Genomic DNA, 18,076 nt, shown 5'->3' with positions numbered 1-18,076 from the left:
CCACCCCCACCCCCCCCTCCCCCCTGAGAGCTCTCGGCAGGCTCCGCTGATACACCGTAGCTGCTCTCTTTGTTGGCCCCCAGTAACCCTGGCTGGAACCGAAGCTGGAGGCCTTAGTTACTGTGGGGGTATGTTACAGTGGTGAATGTTTGTCTTTCTGTGTGACAGCCAAGAAAGGCTGCAGATCATGAAATAGATTCAATGTAGAGAAAAATGTATTTTCGCACTCTGTTCAAAAATCCTGAAAAACCAGCTGCGGTGTTTAATGGACGCTTTCTGTCTCCAAATGATTTTATTCTACAGATAAACCATTTAAAGGGCAACCACCAACCTGTAAGATAATTATAGTTCATAACCTTTACATGGAACCACGTTTCCCATTTCAAAACATCCCTGAGCTGAGACACTGTCAGCATTTTTTCTTTTAATTGAAGCATTCTTACCCAAGTCATCCTCATGGTAGATGATGGAGTGGTGATCTGTAGGGCTGCTGATGTATCTCTGAACCGGCTCTATGTGATAAGTGCCGTTTTCTGTGTGGATCATCCCCTCAAACTGTCCCTGCAGCACGGCGCCGTGGCAGGACGAACCGCATTCTCCTGCAACCCAGAGTCAGGAGAGATAACGAGGCAGAGTCACAGACATGAAACAGAACAGGCCGACAAATAAAAGGAACAGATAACATTATGAGTGAAGGGAGAATGTTCAATGTAACTTTAACGAAGGAGAGGCAGAAGAGATGAAATTGAAAAACATTTCATGTGCAATATATACATAAGGCGCTGTGCAATGAAGAGAATCCATATAAAAGTTCACACACAAGAGATTAACATAAAACAATGAAACACAAGTATGAACAGGAGGAGAAGTGACCATGTTGTTTATATAAAATTAGAATAAGAGACATGGAGAGTGGTTTTATTTCTGTGTATTTATTTGTTTATTCTTTATTGCACTGTCACAAAAACTGTAGACAAATTGCCTAAAACGTCCAATTTTAAAATTCTCTGTTTCAGCTATAAAAAAAAAACTAAAGAAGACTAAAGAAGAAACTAAACTAAACTAAACTGCAGAAACTAAAGGACAAGAACCAGAAAAATTTCCATTTCCTGATCCTTCCTGCCTTGTGATGGACGCTCCTCTCACACAATGACAGATGGAGACAGAAACCAGCTCCACGCAATCCGTAACGGTGAAGTGGGTAAAGAAAATAGATGGATGGATGATTATTCATTTTGGACTTCTAAGACTTGGAAGGCTCCACAGAGTTTCTCTGGAATTTAAGAATCTGTTAAAATATCTTCAGACTTGGACACTTTATCCCTATTGACATTATAATAGTAAATTATACTAACACCACTGCCAAGCAATGGACTGTTATACGGTCTGTTTGGGACTTTTTGCTTGTCTTATTTTGCAACTTTCCAATTTAAACCATATTAATGGTTGTTTTAGCTGCACAAAACATATGATCAGTTATAAGCAATAGGAAAGAGATATTAGTGGTGGGCTACAGGCTCAGAAGGGGAAGGGGGCCCCAAATCAATTTAAACCATAAATTGCTTCATAAAACCTTGGACCGGCTCTGATTTTATCCAAACTTCAAAGGTTGGGAACATTCAATGATGAACCCTTTCTGGCCTGAAGATGATTGTACCAGGACTATGCTGTGGATTTTTTTGTTTTTTTTTTACAAATAGTCAAAAACTCACTGATTCTAAAGTTTCCTTCTGATCTGATCGCACCGTTGATGACTGCTTTCTGTTTCAAAATGTATCTCTTAATAATAAAGTCCAGATTTGTTCATTTTGTCCTCAAAGTCGTGCAGCTGCCATCGATTTAAAGTGCAAAAGTCTTTCCAGCATGCAGTGTTTTTAATTAAAATGCACAAATTTGCTCTAAATTTAGATTCGAATGGAGGTAATGTGTTCTGAAGTTTCGGAAGGAGCCAGGCGCTCGTATCGTACCCACCCTCAACTCTTCCTGAATATAAGTGTGACAGGTCGACGGACATGGGACCGTTTTCCCCGACCACCGTGAAATCTTTGGAAAATGTCTCCGAATTTTGTCTCAGAAGAAGACGGAAAGATCTGATGGGAACAAAAAACACAAACAGATTGCAGATGTGGCCGTATAGCTTTGTGGTGTTATGGGAAGAATCTATCATCAGCTTTTGTAACTGGACAGATACCCGTATAATGATTTGCATCTGTTAATGATTTAGAAATAAGAAGTTGTGCAAACAGAAACAGACTGTTTTTATAGGGCCTTTGAAGCTGAAAGTTACCTATGGAAAGCAGTAAAATCCAAATCAAGTGTATAATCCTGAGGTTGTGCAGCCCTCCTGGCTCTCATGTGTTTTCTGTGAAGATCCTCCCTGTCGTATGATAAGACCTCGTAATGTTTTATATATGGACTGATGCTGCTCGTAGAACCTGCAGGAAAAAAAGGAAATCAAGTTTTAGGACAGCATCAACGACCTGTGATATGTTCTGCAAACTTTTCTACAAGATTTGAATTTGTTGGAAGTATGTTAACACAACAGTACAAGGGAAAAAAATCAACTAGTAAACTTTTCTTTGAGCTCACTACTAAAAATTAAGATATAACATATAAAGTATATAAAAACCCATCAGATTAAAGAGGATAATTGCTGATGCTGAAAACCGCACACCTTCAATCATTCTTCAATTATCTTAACTTGAGATAATTAACATAGTTTCAAGGTCAACGTTAACTTTGTGATCAAATTAACCTGAAACTCATTTTCAGTGTTTTATTTGTAGGGTTATTCTCAAGATGACAGTGTGTTAAAGTAAATGATCCTGATGTGGAAAGTATTGGCTTTTGTTTGCAAGATTACAGAGTAAGTTTGGTCATGAAGTGACCTCAACTCAGACAAAGTAAAAAATATAACATGACAGAGAAACTAGATAAGTCCACCAACTCTCTTCGTTTTATTCATGAAAATGATATTCTGTAAAGGACCAGAAACTAGAAACAGCCACTGACCGAAAATTATGAAAAACAATAAAATCTCTATAACTTATGTTATGATCAGGGCTTCACAGTCTATTAAAATTGTATCAATACCTCACAACATTTATGTTGTGCACACTGTAATTTAGTTATATATATATTTTTTAAATCAGACACAAACTCCATGCATAATAATAAGTGATGTGAACATTGTAATGACAGAACATGTGGGCTTATTGCAGCTTATATTGTTATTACAATATTTCACACTTATATCACAATTACAGTGTATTACCATGCTGCCCTAATTCTGTTATTAAAACCATATTTGAGCACATTATTGACTTCAAAATTAGACTCAAAGGATTTATTTAGTACTGCCTCATACTTAAAATATATGCAATATGCTTTTTCTTCCTCTTTGTTAGTATTCTTTGTTTTTTGTCCTTCATTCTGTCTTCAGAATAAATAATTAAGCTGACCTGAAGTTTACAGATGACATTCATTCTCCTAATAAAAATCTAAAGTTGAAAATCAGACTCCAAGAAATGTCATTCCCTTGAAACCTTGGAAGCATTCACCATCTAAGTGCTGCTCAGTCCTGCACAGTTCTCAAAATGTTCTTCTGATGTTACCTGTTAGGAGTGAATCTCACAGCAAATCCTGAAATAACTGAGTACACGCCTTGAATGACACAGAATAAGCCGGATACTATGTGTGTCTGTGTGTGTGTTGTTGGCAGCTTCTTTTCCATGCAGGCTCTTTTTTTTTGTTGTTGTTGGGTTCCTCAGAGGACAGGTTGAGACATGTCCCAGGCCAGAAGAGGCCAGACAGCAAGAGCTGACCAAAACTGCAATTTCATCCACACACACACACACACACTCAGGCAGACACACACACACAAACAACCTGACCTATTCAGGGTGAAGTGTGGGGAAAAAACCTTTCAGACACTCAGTATTCCTCACATTCCAGCTCTACCTGTGATCCATTCATGGCAGCTAACCACCAGCAGCAGCCAGCAGAGTCGAACCATCATGTTCTCCTTATTTCTGCTCTTTTGTCTTTGCTCCTTTTCTCTTTTTCCTCCTCGGTTCCCGTCTGCCCTTCTTTTTCATCTCTTCACTCCCAGCTTCTCGAACCAGAGGTTTTAACACGCTGGAATGTGTCTGAAAAGGAGGTTCAAGCCAGAACTCAGGATGAAGCAACGAACATCGACACTGCGGAGAGGCAAATTCAGACTTGTTTGTTTCCGTGTTGTATGCAATCGCAGGAAGGCTTTGAAAATGAAAATTAAATTTTTGAAGCTGTGGGTTAGAGGTGATGAAGTAAAAAAATAATGACAGGAATAAATCAAAGCTGTAATTTAAACTCATCTGAGAGTTTATATTCATTTTAATAGGTTTTCATTTTACTTCTCAGTGTTAGTTTACTTATGAAACACAATTAAATGGCATAATGCAGGGCAATAAACTAAAATATGCAATTTCTTTAAAAAAATAAAGCTTGCCTAACAAAATTAATAAAAGTCACACAATATTTTTCTCACATTGATGGTTAATATGTCTTTAAATCCAACATTTGTAAGCAAAGATTGTGACTCAAGCTTACACGTTTTTTTATCCTAGTGCTTTGTTTACACTGAGTGCGTACCAGCATTTCAGGAGTTCATATTGATTTACCTGGAAAACTACTGTAGTAAATTATTTCAAACTGCACCATTTGATAAAGTTTAGGATAACCTTTATTATTTTTTAGCTTACAGCTTGCAATGTATAACTTTAAATTGTTATAAGTCTAACATGCATTTTCACTGCAGGCTGGAAAGAATTGTGATGCTAAAGAGACAAAAACAAAAATGCAATTGTAAATCTGAAGTATTCTTGACTCATGTTTTCATGTTCTGTACAGGACAGAGCCCTCCCACAGGTCTGATTATAGATTATTCAGTCAGGAGGAATTGCTGACATGCTTCTAAATATGAGAAAGAAGTATTTATCTGCATGATTCACGCTGTGTGAAAAGTATTTTAGGCTCATTCTAAACAAATGTGACCGCTTTAGATGCTGGAGGAACAATCTCACATGAAGAGGAACGGGGACATCAGTTGACCTGGAAATGAGGTCAACTAATACAAAAGTTCACTGCATAAAATAAAACTCATCTCTTTCACTTCTGCATGAGTTGGTAGTGACAGATGTGCAACAACACGATGAATAATAAAACTATTGTGATGGCGATTTGCATGTAGTCCAGAATGTTATCAAGAGCGATCGGATGAATTGCAACTATTTCCAAACTTCCTTTTTGCCATGAATATGAACTTAATCCACAAATAAACATTTCCTCTGTATCTGCTGACACCGTTTCAGCAATCCTTTCATTATCACAGGTGAGAGTGGCTATGAGAGGAGAGGGAGGTCACTCTGTCATGATGATTGAGTTAAAATAGACTGAATGTTTTAAAAATGAGGACTGGAGTAAAGCCTTTTTTATTTTTTATTTTGATGAATCCCCAAACAAAAAGTAGATTCATCGAAGAAAAATGTTTTCATGTTCTGTTAAAGGCAGAGCCCTCCTACACATCTGATTATGGATTATTGAGTCAGGAGGAAGTGCTGTCATGCTTCTAAATACGAGACAGAAGTAATTCTCTGCATGATTCACATTGTGTGACAAATATTCTATTGAGAAAAACGATTTGTGCCAACACCAGTCCAGTTCTATTTCAAAAATAAAACATCCTGAGACCATGCATGTGTACTTCAACATCATATTGGGGGTAAACACTGCCTTTTCCAGCATGATGGAGCCCCACGCCATGAGACGAAGGTGACACAACATCAAACTTTTGGGTCCACAGACAGGAAACTCCTCAGACCTTAATCCCACTGAGAATCCTCAATCGGCAGGTGGACAAACGAAAACCCACAAATTCTTACAAACTCGAAAGAGTTAAAGTGGTCTTCTGCCATCAGATGATGTCTTTGTAAAAGTAGTTTGTGGCTAATGAGACTGGGAAAGTCCCATGTAATCCAATGCATTCAACCAAATAGTAGCTTAGAACAAAACTGTGTTAATATTTGGCTTTGCTACTAGTGTGTACTGAGTTGCTTATTATGTAACCTTAAGTCACAAAATACACATGCTCAGGACAGCAGATCACTGCCCCTTACAAACACCATTTAAAGCACTCTCAGTGAATCAAAATGTGACATCAAAGTCCGCTGTCCTGCGTTTTTATGTGAGCTTCAAATTGGTCAAACTTATGTTCCATTATGAGCCAAATTTATCCCTGAGTGGCACTAAATCACTGCAGCTTCTTCTCTAAAACTATCAGTACCTTCAAAAAAATAATTCTTGTATTAACGTAAACATAAGCAGCTTTGCAAAGTCAAATTTATGTGATCATTTTCATCCCCCACAGAGCAATATAACTTGGGAATTGTATGGCTTGTAAATGTAAACAAACCAAGCAGGGTTTAGATGAAGTCTGAGATGTTTCTTGCTAAATAGGAGAAATTGGGACAGAAAACAAATACAAATCATAAAATTTAAGTCCCCAATTTACTGCATATGTGTACATTCCTCGTATACACAGTTGTGCATGTATGTAAAGAATGTTTTTTCCTCTAAATCCAAGGTTTCTCTGGTTGTGATCGTGAGCAGAAGGACACACGGTGTTTGTTCTGTATTTAATAAAAGGCAAAAAGAAAATTAAATTGATGTTATGCCGCAGTGGAGGGTTTTTCTTCACAAATGTTGTTTCTGTAGTTTGAATAAATATAATGATTCAATTTAATTTGCTGTAATACTTGTTTCATTTTGGAATGAATGAACACAAAGAAAAACACAATGTGTATTTATTTTATTTGGAGATCATTTGATTTGCAAATGCAAAGAATTCACACATGCAAAGTTTAATTGTTGTTTGGTGTCCGTTATTGTTGCAGCACATAGGCATCGGCGTTTTGTTAGTTGCATTTTTCCTGTTTGCACACTTAAATAGAGGTAAAGAAACTCGAACCTCTAAATTTCTGATAATCACAAAGAAGTTGACGTATCGTTTGCGTGTCAGACGACTTTAACAGAAGCAGACTCAGCTGGTTCCTGTTCAGCCCCATCAGCCCAACAGATTTTACACTCCAGCAGCTGCTGACAGGATTTTGGCCGGAGACCTTACTACAGACAGAATACTACACCTCACAGTCCTGCAGGTCAGTTTAGAGTTTAACCACCCCCCAGTCTTTAATCATCCCCTGACAGCCTCCCCTCCTTCCTAAAAAAAACTCCTGCTTTACTCTGATTGGCTGAGAAAGAATCACCCGGATTCAGACCTATGACATCTCACACTCAGGCACACCCACAAGCCCAGACTCATTCACATACAGACACATTTCTACCCATTTGTGTTTTAATATTTTCAGACTTTATTACCTCAGTTATCTGTAAAACTAGCTGTTGTATGGCTGACCACCTGAGACGTCCACACCTCCTGAAGAATCATGGAAACTCCAGCTTTGTTATCTTTGTTTTAAAGCGTGGAAAGTTTATTGGAAGGCGTTGACTTGAGATTGTGAAGTGACTGAAACACAGTTTTTCATGAAAGAATGTGACATTATGGTCAAAAAGACTTCATGTAGCACAATTTCTCATTTTTCACAATAGTTGCAGTAACCATTGTCCAGTTGATACAAGAACGATTCTTCCCATGTTTCCCTACATGCCTGGATTTCAATTTAAGCTGCATTAATGGTAAAGTTTCCAGTTCCAGTTCTGGAAACGCAGATTGTTGTTTGGTTTGCAGGATGTGAAGTCCTCATGAGGTTTTCACTTCTAGCTGCTGATTTTGTATTATTTTCCTGAGGGTATCTGGTTGCCTTTGAGGCTAATTCAAACCAACACCGCACATGACATCCAATCTGACCCTTCAAACGTCCGGCATTTAGAGCCACACAAGGATCATGGGATAATTAGTGCGACTCCGGGGCCTCGGCTCGGTGTTCGCGCTTCTCCGAGAGTTCATAGGCTATGGGACTTATCAAATCACATCATTCTGCTGACACAGCCGAGTGTTAACCCCTTCACAGGCATGACCCACTTCACCAAAGGTCGCGCCTTTCCCTGTCTTTATACGCCAGCGCAGCACAATATCCACTCTGTGTCGCGGTCATAATGAGCACATTGTCCCCGCGGCGTTGACACAGATCTGCCATCCATCTCTGCCTGCGCATCATTTGATGTCTTCACTTGGACTCTGACAGCTGAGACGTTCAGCACTCTGAAGACTTTTTACATCATGATGATCAAATCTAAACACAGCCACAGCTGAAACATTTCAGCAGTTTGAAAGCTGATCATGCAAAGATAGTTTCTCTTCATATACAGCTAAATGAAACAACTTGCGAGTAATTTGACAGCATGATGGCAACTTCAAACCCAATCCAATGCCTCCCCCTACAGGAGGCTCTTCTAAGCAGAGAATTAAAGAGAAAGTTTAACTCTATTTCTCCAATCTGAGGTCATTCAAAGAGCTATACCCTGGTATTCTAAACCCTGTTGTGTTTCCACCACAGTCTGAGCTACAGGGTAGAAATGAAGTTGCTGACATGTTGCTGAAGTGTTGCAACTTGTCAGCTCATCATTGTTTATTTTAATACAAGACTAAATGTTACCGACTTCTCCCGTTGTTGGGAGTTGAAGCCAGCAGGGAGCTGCCATGTTGTGCTTTTTTGGATCGGAGTCTGCCTAACGTGGAGCTTTAAGTCCCGTCTACTCTCCAGCACACAGCCATGGTGTCACACGAGCTTTTGTTTAGGCTAATTACAGCTAAACATATCAGAATATTAGATATGTAAACATACAGCAGCAAGGTAAGAACTGAGTGAATCAACAAGAGTCAGCATTTTAAAAACATGTTTCATTCTTAATAATGGCAAAGTCTTGTTTGTTTAAGTGGAGGGGGCAGGATTTAAGACTTGTATTGGGACCAACCTATAGGGACGCAATGAGGGTATCTTTTAAAATCTTTTTTCAGAAGTGGAAAAAAATCTGATGTAGATGGGACCTACAACAGGTAAGATATTAATTGTTCAAAGCCTTTCCCCAAATAAAAAGATCTGAACTTTCACTTTAAGATAATAGAGCTTATCATTCAGTTCTTGTTTAATATTTCTCATTTGGTTTTAGCTTCAACAATTTTGGTTTCTGTAAACATTCAGAATAATAATCTTACCAAATGTAAGCTTCTGAATGCAAACATGTCGATGCCTGAGACTAAACACATTTTAGACGCTGCTCAGACAGCTTTCTAGTGCCTCGAGGTCATGACATCAGCAGCTACCCAAAACAAAAAGGCAGACGAGGTCTTTTTCAGCTGCAGATCAGCAGAAACAGACTCATGAAACTAACATGATAACACGAATCTTATATGGCTCTGAGGTGGGAAATAAAACTAAACGTAAGCACAGCCTTGATACATCTGAGGAAAATTTTCCACTCATTCAGCATCTATTTATGGGGAATATGGGCTTTTTGAAAAATAAAAGGTTTTTTTCATTTTTTTGCCACGACTATCCACATCCACATACATTTACTATTTTAGGTAAGCGTTCATAGCAAATATGAATACAGCACACTGCCAAGATGATCTTTTTGTATCTGACTAATATTAGATTTATTCACTGTGATCATTTATTTTGCTACAAATTTCTTGTCTTTGTAATAAAACTGCACAACATCACTGCTGGGTATATGATTTTCAAATAAGCTAAAAGAGTAGCTTTCCTCCACATATCAGACAAATCAGAGGCATGTTAAAATAATTTCAAAGTGATCTGCAGAGTGAACTTCCTGCTTGTTCTGTGTAAATGAAGGAATTCAGGTAAAGCAGGCAATGAATTAGACAACAACAGCGCTGATAAAATGTGGGAAAACAGTCATGAAGATTCAAGGAAACACTGTTTGGCTGAACTTCAAATGTTGCTTGACTCAGATTTTTCCTCAGTTGATGTACTAATTAACAAATGATGGACAACAAAGAGCCGGAAAAAAATCTACATAACAAATCTTTGTTCACGCAGTGCAACATCACCTGCATGAATTAATTTAAACTGAATCCGTCTGAGCAGGAGTTCCTTTATTTACTCATACTCATACTCATACTCAAATAGGAGAGCAATAAAAATGTAAAATACCAGTAAATTCTTGAAGCAGACATCACAGCCTAAGTTAAATGTTGAGGATGTAAAGGAGCGATGTTTTGCAAAAAGCCCTTTTCCATTTTTCTGTTTTGAGCAAAAAAAGGGGGGTCTGTTTTAAATATTATATAGATTTTTCCTGAACATTTAAACATTTTGAGATATGGTGCAGTCAGGATTGTTTGAGAGCAGTGTTGGTTACACAGCCTGACCTACGACAATGCGTCTTAATTAATTATAATTATAGAAGGTAATAAAACAGGTGTTTTGTTAGAAATACCTGTGTAGTAATTAATGCTGCCATCTTCTGTCCACTGTGAGAAGCTCTTCAGGTCAATTTTAGATCAGTTTAGTTGGAAACAAAAATGAAAACAAATAAAGTTGATGATAACAAAGAAAACAGCAGCATCTCTAGTATCTGAAACCATCTAAACGTTGAAATGAAAGATTTGTCCTGCAAAATGCCACAGAAAGTGGAAATGTGTGTTTTTATGTATGTGTGTGAGACGTGCACTTTCTACTATCATTTTAACTCTTACTTTCCCGTGCTGAACAGTGACTCGGACGCCTAAAGCATCTCTTTTTTACCAAACATTGAGCTAAATGTGACTCAGTATGATTTCATCTGCAAACCTATGCATTTATAGAGAGTGATACTTGGTAATAAACTTTAAATTTAAGAGGTGATTTGAAAACTGTTTGAAGTGTGGCGTTCTGAACTTCAGAAAAAACAAAGAAAAAAGCGAATCCAGAGAAATTTTTATAAGTTTATATGTAGCAAATCAGATGAGCAGGGAGTTGTGTTCTTGGAAAAACCTTCCCTTTATTACCATAAAAGCTTATGTTGCACATCTATAATAACTTTTCATGAACTCACTCACAAATAAAAAAGAAAAGTCCAGACTTGTTTTAATATTTGTGACATTCTGCACGGCCAGAAGAGGGAGTCACTAACACGTTCACAAAAGTGAGCAAGCAGCATTTCTTACCAGGAACAGAGGGACCACCACACAAACACATGCTCAGGTCAAAAGGGTGTAAAAGCATGCATTTATTGAGGTTATGGTTCGTAAAACGGAGATCATTAATGATGAGAGTAATAACTGGGAGAACAGAAAGACTTTAAGTTCTTTAAAAGTGTCTGCTTCTCTGTTTGGAGGGTGCAGGCCCACAGCACAGAGGGAAACCAGAACATTTTAGGCCTTCAAGCTGGGTGGAGTGACGCCCACGCTGCTGCCGGGCAGAACGATCCCAGCCGCAGCCACAAACCAAGCCGAGCTCAGCTGCGCTCTGCAGAGGACGGCTGGTCGTGCTGCGCGTGTTTTAGGGAGCATATGAAGATTAACTGAGCAGCAAGAGGAGGTTAAATAGTTGAGAGAGGGGGGAGGGTTTGCAAGACAGAGAGGGAATTTGGAAAAATGGAGGCAAACCTGTTTCTTTTTCTTCTTCTTCTTTTTAGAGTGAAGTTCATTCAGTTTCAGTAGAGACTTCAGCAGCCCGTTAGATTAGCTCTTTTTATGATTTAGCTGCTGCATTTGGCACAGATGATTTTCTCACAGTCAGTGGGAGCGCTTATCACTTATCTTTTCATTCATTTCTTATTCAGGGAGGGTGTTGATCACTCTTACAATGACCTTTGACCTTGTATGACTCGATGGTCTGCGCTTCATGACTCAAAGCGGGGCTTTGCTGGCAGATATCAGCAGCCTATCAGCAGAATGGCTGCAGGGCTAACGTCATGCATTCTTCCTGCTCGGGCTCTTAAAAGGTGGCACCAAGATAACCTCTGCAGCTAAACGCTAACAGCTCGGATGCCTTCTGAAACACACGAGGTCTATTCTAATAACGCATGCATACACAAGAAAGGAGGTGTTTGATCTTCTGAACTGCATCTGAACTGACGTCTGATGTACAGGAAACAGATCGGAGTGCAAAACCAACAGAGATTTATTATATAGCAACTCTGCGGCTGCCCTCAGCTCTATAGAGTTTTATAGCTCATTATAGCTAATTGTTTTGGTTTTACAGCCCACATCTTTACTGTTGTGCTACACTCTCACCACTCTCATCAGCCTTTTATTCCGGCGGCAGGAGCAGACTCAGTCATTCATTACTAAACCAGGCAGAGTTGGCAGCTAACCGAGAACAGAGTGGAGTTTTCAGACATTAAAGAGCCAGATATTTCTCTCAGGGGGAGTTACTTAAGATGGAAAGACCCGAGAAGACAGTGAGCGTTAATTCAGGAAAAAGTTGTGATTGGTGGCTGAGCTGAGGTACAGGAATTTAAAATACAACTTCAGCTTATTTAGGCAGTGAATCACAATGACTTATGAGTAACTTTACATTGCTTTAACATGTGATTTGCAGCCCCTGTAACATGAATTAACAACACTGATTTGTTTACCATATGTACTGGTGTGATCCTGACAGAAAACCTGGGTTTTTCTTCCCTCCCTCCTTCCTCACTGTCACCCTCTTTTTCTCCTGAATGAGTGGGGTGACGCCATAAAAATCTGAATATCTGACGGAAGGCAGCTCTTCAGCAGCAGATCTTTATTTACAGGATCTCTGTAAACAATGTCAAAGAGGCAAATGCTGGGCCGAGATAACAGAGGACAAGACAGGGCAGCTCAGAGGTGAGGACACTTCTGGTGTTTGTTGACGACAACAGCAATGAGTTGACATGTTGTCTCCTTGAGGCAGCAAACACACACAGATGGATCTGTACAGTTTGACATGGACAAAAAACACTGACATGGCCACCACCCTCCTCAACTTCTTGTTTGAGTTAAAGGCCTAGCATTCCTTAAAGGGACAGTCCAGTCAACTTTGAAGTCATGTTCTGTTAAATAGTTTTCAATGTTTAGTACCTTATCAGCCATGACACCAGTGTTATAGAGAAAAGGGCAAAACTCTTCATCCAGGCTAGGCTAATGGCTAGCCAAATGAGGGCCTTGTTTTTTTTAAATAATTTTTCTGGCTTATAAAACAACTCTTTCTCTGAAACGTCATACAGCTGTGAAAGAACATTACATTAGCTCATATTAAACCTCTACGCTTTCACATGCCACAGTTTGTTTAGTTTGTCACTGTTTTTATCACTGAACAATAAATGTACGTGTGTTGAGCATAAATGGACCATGTAGCAGTGGTGTCCAATCCTGGTCCTGGATGGCCACTATCCTGCATGTTTTAGTTGTTTCTCTGCTTTAACTGAGTGATTAACAGGCTTCTGCAGAACTTGAATACCTGCTGAAGAGCAGGGAAACAACTAAAACATGCAGGATAGTGGCCCTCCAGGACCAGGACTGGACGCCATTGATGTATGGTCCAAATAAACAGATCAGGCGGTCCGATGCATTCATCAGCCTTGGCACCGACACAGTGTGCAAGTTCTTAGTTTAAAACTTTGGTATGCAGTGCAGCAGTCGACCTTTATTACAAAATGTGCTGGCTCAGAAATGTTGAGGTTTTAGAAATAAACGCAAAACAGCAATACTTTACTTTTCTGAGTGGCTGATCAGGAATGTAAAACCACCAGCATTGCTAATCTACTTTTTCAGAATAACTCTGACCATTTCTTTATCATACAGTCCAAATAAGCTGAGTCACAGCTTATTCACAGTCTGTGTGGAAAAGCAATATCAGGAATGTGTGATTTCTCTGCTATGTACACTTTTTCTTTCTTTCTTTATACAAAAACATACAAAACTCTACAGTAACAATCAGTATTGGTGTAATTCTCTTGACAGTTCACAACATTTTCCCACAAAGGCTTAACTTTTGAATGAACCTCTTGTTTACGCTTCATTAAAAATTGCAGCTAATGTTCCCATGTGGGTTAAATGTTTGGGGTCCGTTTCCCACACTCAGACTCCGACGGTCTGCATGAACGTGATCAGCCGCCCACTGTCTCGCCCATAAAGAGACAGTCAGAATCAGTATTGTGTTGTGTTTTGAGTCATAAATAGTCTCTGACAGTGAAACGTTATAAACAGCCCCACGGCGCAGGAACACAAAGGTCACACTCTTAAACTCAATAAAGTATTTGCTGCTCAGAAAAAAAGTTCCTCTGTCCAAGTTTGACCTCTCATTAAAGTGTGATATTTGTTTTGTTTATTTCTCTGAGAGACTTTCCAACTGTCCAGTTTCCTCCCTGCTTTCACCAGCTTCGTCTGTTGCTTTAAACTGAACTATATATTAGTCCTTTTCACTGGTGACGAGAGTTTTGGGGAGTTTTTACCTTAAAAGGACATGCAGAGTAGAGCTCTAGTTTCCTGTGGGAGGGTTTTCTCCTGTCTCTCTCTCTCTCTCTCTCTCTCTCTCTCTCTCTCTAACTCTAAAGCTGGAAGTCTAGCCCATCCTCTTCCTCACTCACCCTGCCTGTTTCAGACACTCCTACTTACACACACACCTTTCTACGCCTCAGCCGAACTGGTAAAGTGCAGCTTCAGACTGATGTTTGTGGATGACTTTTTGCCTTGTGTCAACTTGCTTACCGGGAGGTGAAACAAGGTCAAAAATGAAAACTCCGTCATATGAGACGCAAAGTGAAGACGTCACGCAAAACAGGGAAGTAGGAACAAGGGAGAAACACTGTCAAGGACTGAAGCCTAGGAGGAGACATGAACTAAATTAGAGGCATTATGAAACAGGGAAGTGGCGTGAAGCGGTGAAAATGACTGAAACGTTACTGAGCAGCAGCTGATTTGAAGTGACTGACTGTCTCACCTCGCAGACATCCTAACACTCAGCTTGTCATTCAGTCAGTCGGACAATGAATGAGTCAAAGGGATCTTCTCCTTATAAGGTCTGTGCAGAAGAGTCCAAGTTCCTGCAGCTGGAGTATCGTCACCTTATCACAAACTCCCTCCTATCACACACTGCAACCCATGTGATCGTGTTTCCTTTGGTCTGCAGCTATGACTATAATAAACTCACAGGTGTTTTTATTATCCCTGGTTTTCTGTTAGTTTGTCTCGGATCCCTGCTGTTCCTCTAAATGCCAATATTTCACTGTAAAAAAGTAAAAATAAAGAAGTTTAACTGCATGTTATAACAATCTTCTCATGAGTTTCACTGTCTTGGGGCAAAAAAGAACAGATTTTCGTTAAATCTGCAAAACATTTTCACACCTAAGGGGAATTTAAAATGGCCTATTCACATGTTATGCATGTATTTGATCTATGGGAGAAAAACCAGAGAAAAAGATGCACCGGCAAAATATATAATAAAAAACTAATGTCAAAATTGACTCAAGTGTTTCTGTTTTTGTCTCATTCTTTTATAATTGACCTGTTTGTCTTTTCTGTTCTTCCTCTGCAGGTATTTTTTAAACACACACAAGTTCAGAATGTTCTCAGTTTTTATCTAAATCAAGTTCTTGCATAATGGCACAAATGATATGGTCATGCGTTACAGGGAAACACTTTGGTAACTCAAAATCACTAGATGTGTTTTACAAGAATAGATGTATCACACTAACTTACAGAGTATTTAACTGAATGTGATGTAGATGAGACACATGACCACTAAGGGTATGACATGGTTTGGGTCACAGACTCCATTTATTTGTACTTTTGCACGTGAGCTTTGAAATTCCTGTTTGTTGTTGCTGAATTATTTCTTACCATCTGAACCAGAGATGCACGTTTAGTCTCAATCGCAGCACAACAACAACATTTTGTCACTCACTCACACAAGTCAAGCGCCTGTAAGTTGATGGAAATAATTAGGAATAATTAAAAACTCGACAGACTTGTACTTGGACTGAGATGCGCTTCAGTCAGGCTGTGAGTTGCAACACGCTCATCCCAGAACATCTGGGATGTGTCAGTGTCATATGTAGGCAGAGCTGAAATTGTGAAACTGTACGCTGAGATCATCGTTTCACGGTGATGTGCCCCACAAGCAAAGAGATGTTCTAACATGTGAAAATCAGACCTTATAGCTTAGCTAATATCCAGACATCTGTGCCTGAGGAGGAGGTTTGTTTCATTGTCGGGGAGGGGGTCATGATGTCACCCCAGGAAACACAGGAGCTCACTGTGATACAGGAAACGTGTTTCTGCCGAACAAAAAGGAGAAGGTGCGTCTCACAGCCTGTGTGTGTGTCACCGAAGACCAGGTGGTGTCCCGTCTAGATGAGCACGATGTGTGTTTTACACCCCAAGGGTTCGGCAGTTCACTTATGAAGGAAAACAAAGAGAAGTTCTTGTTCTACCAGTGGGGCTGAAGCTGTTTAACTCAGCATGAAAAACACACAAAGGCAACAAGTTTTTCTCTCTCCCTTTCCAATCTAATCTGTTCTTTATTATAAATAATAATAAAACGGAACAATCTCCCTTTGATTGAGGGCTCCTCGCCTTTTGTCTCGGCCCCTCCGCAGCATTTCTGTGGCTGAGAAGCAACAAGTGAAAGCATACTTGGAACATGAGGAGAAAATATACCGACAATAAATTACACCCGTCGGTTGCTCACTGGGTGACTGAGTGGAAACACAGCAACATTCATCCAATATGTGTAGGAGACAAACAAAAAGAGGAGAGGGCTGCAGTTGTTTGCTACATTTAACATGGTGTTTGTTCTTTCAGGGGAATTTGATTTAAGTAATACAAATATGTTATACTTTGTCTACAACAGTATTTGCAGCTTATCTGTGGTCAGGTCAAGGAGGCAACAGGCCCTGGAGGGAAACCCAGACATCCCTCTCCTCAGTGACACCCTCCAATTCCTCGTGGGGGACCCCAAGGCGTTCCCAGGCCAGAGAGGAAACATAATCCCTTCAATAAGTTTTGGGTCTGACCCAGGGTCTCCCCCCAGTGGGACGTCTTAGGAAAACCTCCAAACGGAGGCGACCTGGAGGCGATGCTTGAACCCCCTCAGCTGACTCCGTTTGATGTAGAGGAGCAGTGCTAATGTACTGCAACCAAGAAGATTAAATGATAAACATAAAAACATGTTTTGTGGTAGAAGTTTTCCTTAACAAAAGTGGGATCAGGCACTTAAAAGCCTCTGGGAACGATTTGTGATTTTGGCCTATAAATGACAACCTAAAAAGGGACTCTTTGCTTTTGCTGCTGCCTGGATTTTGTATTTGCTTTTTTTAAAAATTATTTTTAATGCCAAAATCATTTCCCCTTTCGAATTGTTTATTTGGCTCTTTTTTGTTTGCCTTCAGCATCTTCTTAATAAGGAAGGACCGAAGCGCTGCTGGTTTGGTTTAAATGTTGTTTAAACTTAAATTGGTCAGGCCTGTTGTGTTGCTGCATAATAGTCCTGGTTCAAAACAAAGTCATTATCATTTAAATGATGCGTAAACTATTATATCAAGTTCAGGATGACAAACAAACAATGATGACATCTCACATTTTTTTCTCTAGCTGACTATATTTTAGCAAGCTAACCCAGTTTGAGTTGCACGTGCTCATATATGAGACACATACAGCACATTTGCTCACTTTAAATGGGCTGACTATATATATATATATATATATATATATATATATATATATATATGTAAAACTCAAATACAAAGTGCACCGAACTGTTAGCTCCTATATTTCAGAGGGTGTTTCACATCTTTTCCTGTTCTTCGTGATCACGCACTTATAACATTCAAGGATACAGTAGCTGAATGACATCATGCAGTTATAAAACCAAAACAGCTTTGATATATTGATGTGATAGAGGCTCACATTTACAGACTGAGAGGGTTGTAAGTTAACAGAGGTCTGAGTGACATATAGTTTTTAGGTTTGGAATTGCTTTCTATACCTGGTATAGTTGTGGGGTTTTTTTGTTTTTAGAAAAACAACAAGATTATTTATATCAGTAGATCTGGACTGGGCAATGCCTTGTGACATCATGATTAAAAGTATGGAAACTTTTTTTTCTTC

At 39.3% G+C, this 18,076-nt stretch overlaps 1 protein-coding gene across 2 annotated transcripts in view; it reads right to left on the bottom strand.

The window, feature by feature from the left end:
- si:ch1073-396h14.1 (disintegrin and metalloproteinase domain-containing protein 10) overlaps positions 1 to 4,205 on the bottom strand; it is a 30,572-nt gene extending 26,367 nt beyond the window's left edge. The window contains exons 1-4 of one of the 2 annotated variants that reach the window (XM_017407397.3): positions 3,961 to 4,205; positions 2,288 to 2,435; positions 1,972 to 2,090; positions 444 to 599 (exon numbers count right to left, since the gene is read on the bottom strand). In XM_017407397.3, coding sequence (XP_017262886.1) covers positions 444 to 599; positions 1,972 to 2,090; positions 2,288 to 2,435; positions 3,961 to 4,018 — 481 coding nt within the window. In that variant the 5' untranslated portion in view covers positions 4,019 to 4,205. Of the gene's footprint in view, positions 1 to 443; positions 600 to 1,971; positions 2,091 to 2,287; positions 2,436 to 3,960 lie in introns of those variants that run through there. The other variant, XM_025003993.2, reaches the window with a different exon arrangement.
- Positions 4,206 to 18,076: the final 13,871 nt, after the last annotated feature.

Source organism: Kryptolebias marmoratus, linkage group LG24 (assembly GCF_001649575.2).
Source record: "Kryptolebias marmoratus isolate JLee-2015 linkage group LG24, ASM164957v2, whole genome shotgun sequence".
Taxonomy (NCBI): domain Eukaryota; kingdom Metazoa; phylum Chordata; class Actinopteri; order Cyprinodontiformes; family Rivulidae; genus Kryptolebias; species Kryptolebias marmoratus.
This window is presented reverse-complemented; position numbering and strand designations above follow the sequence as displayed.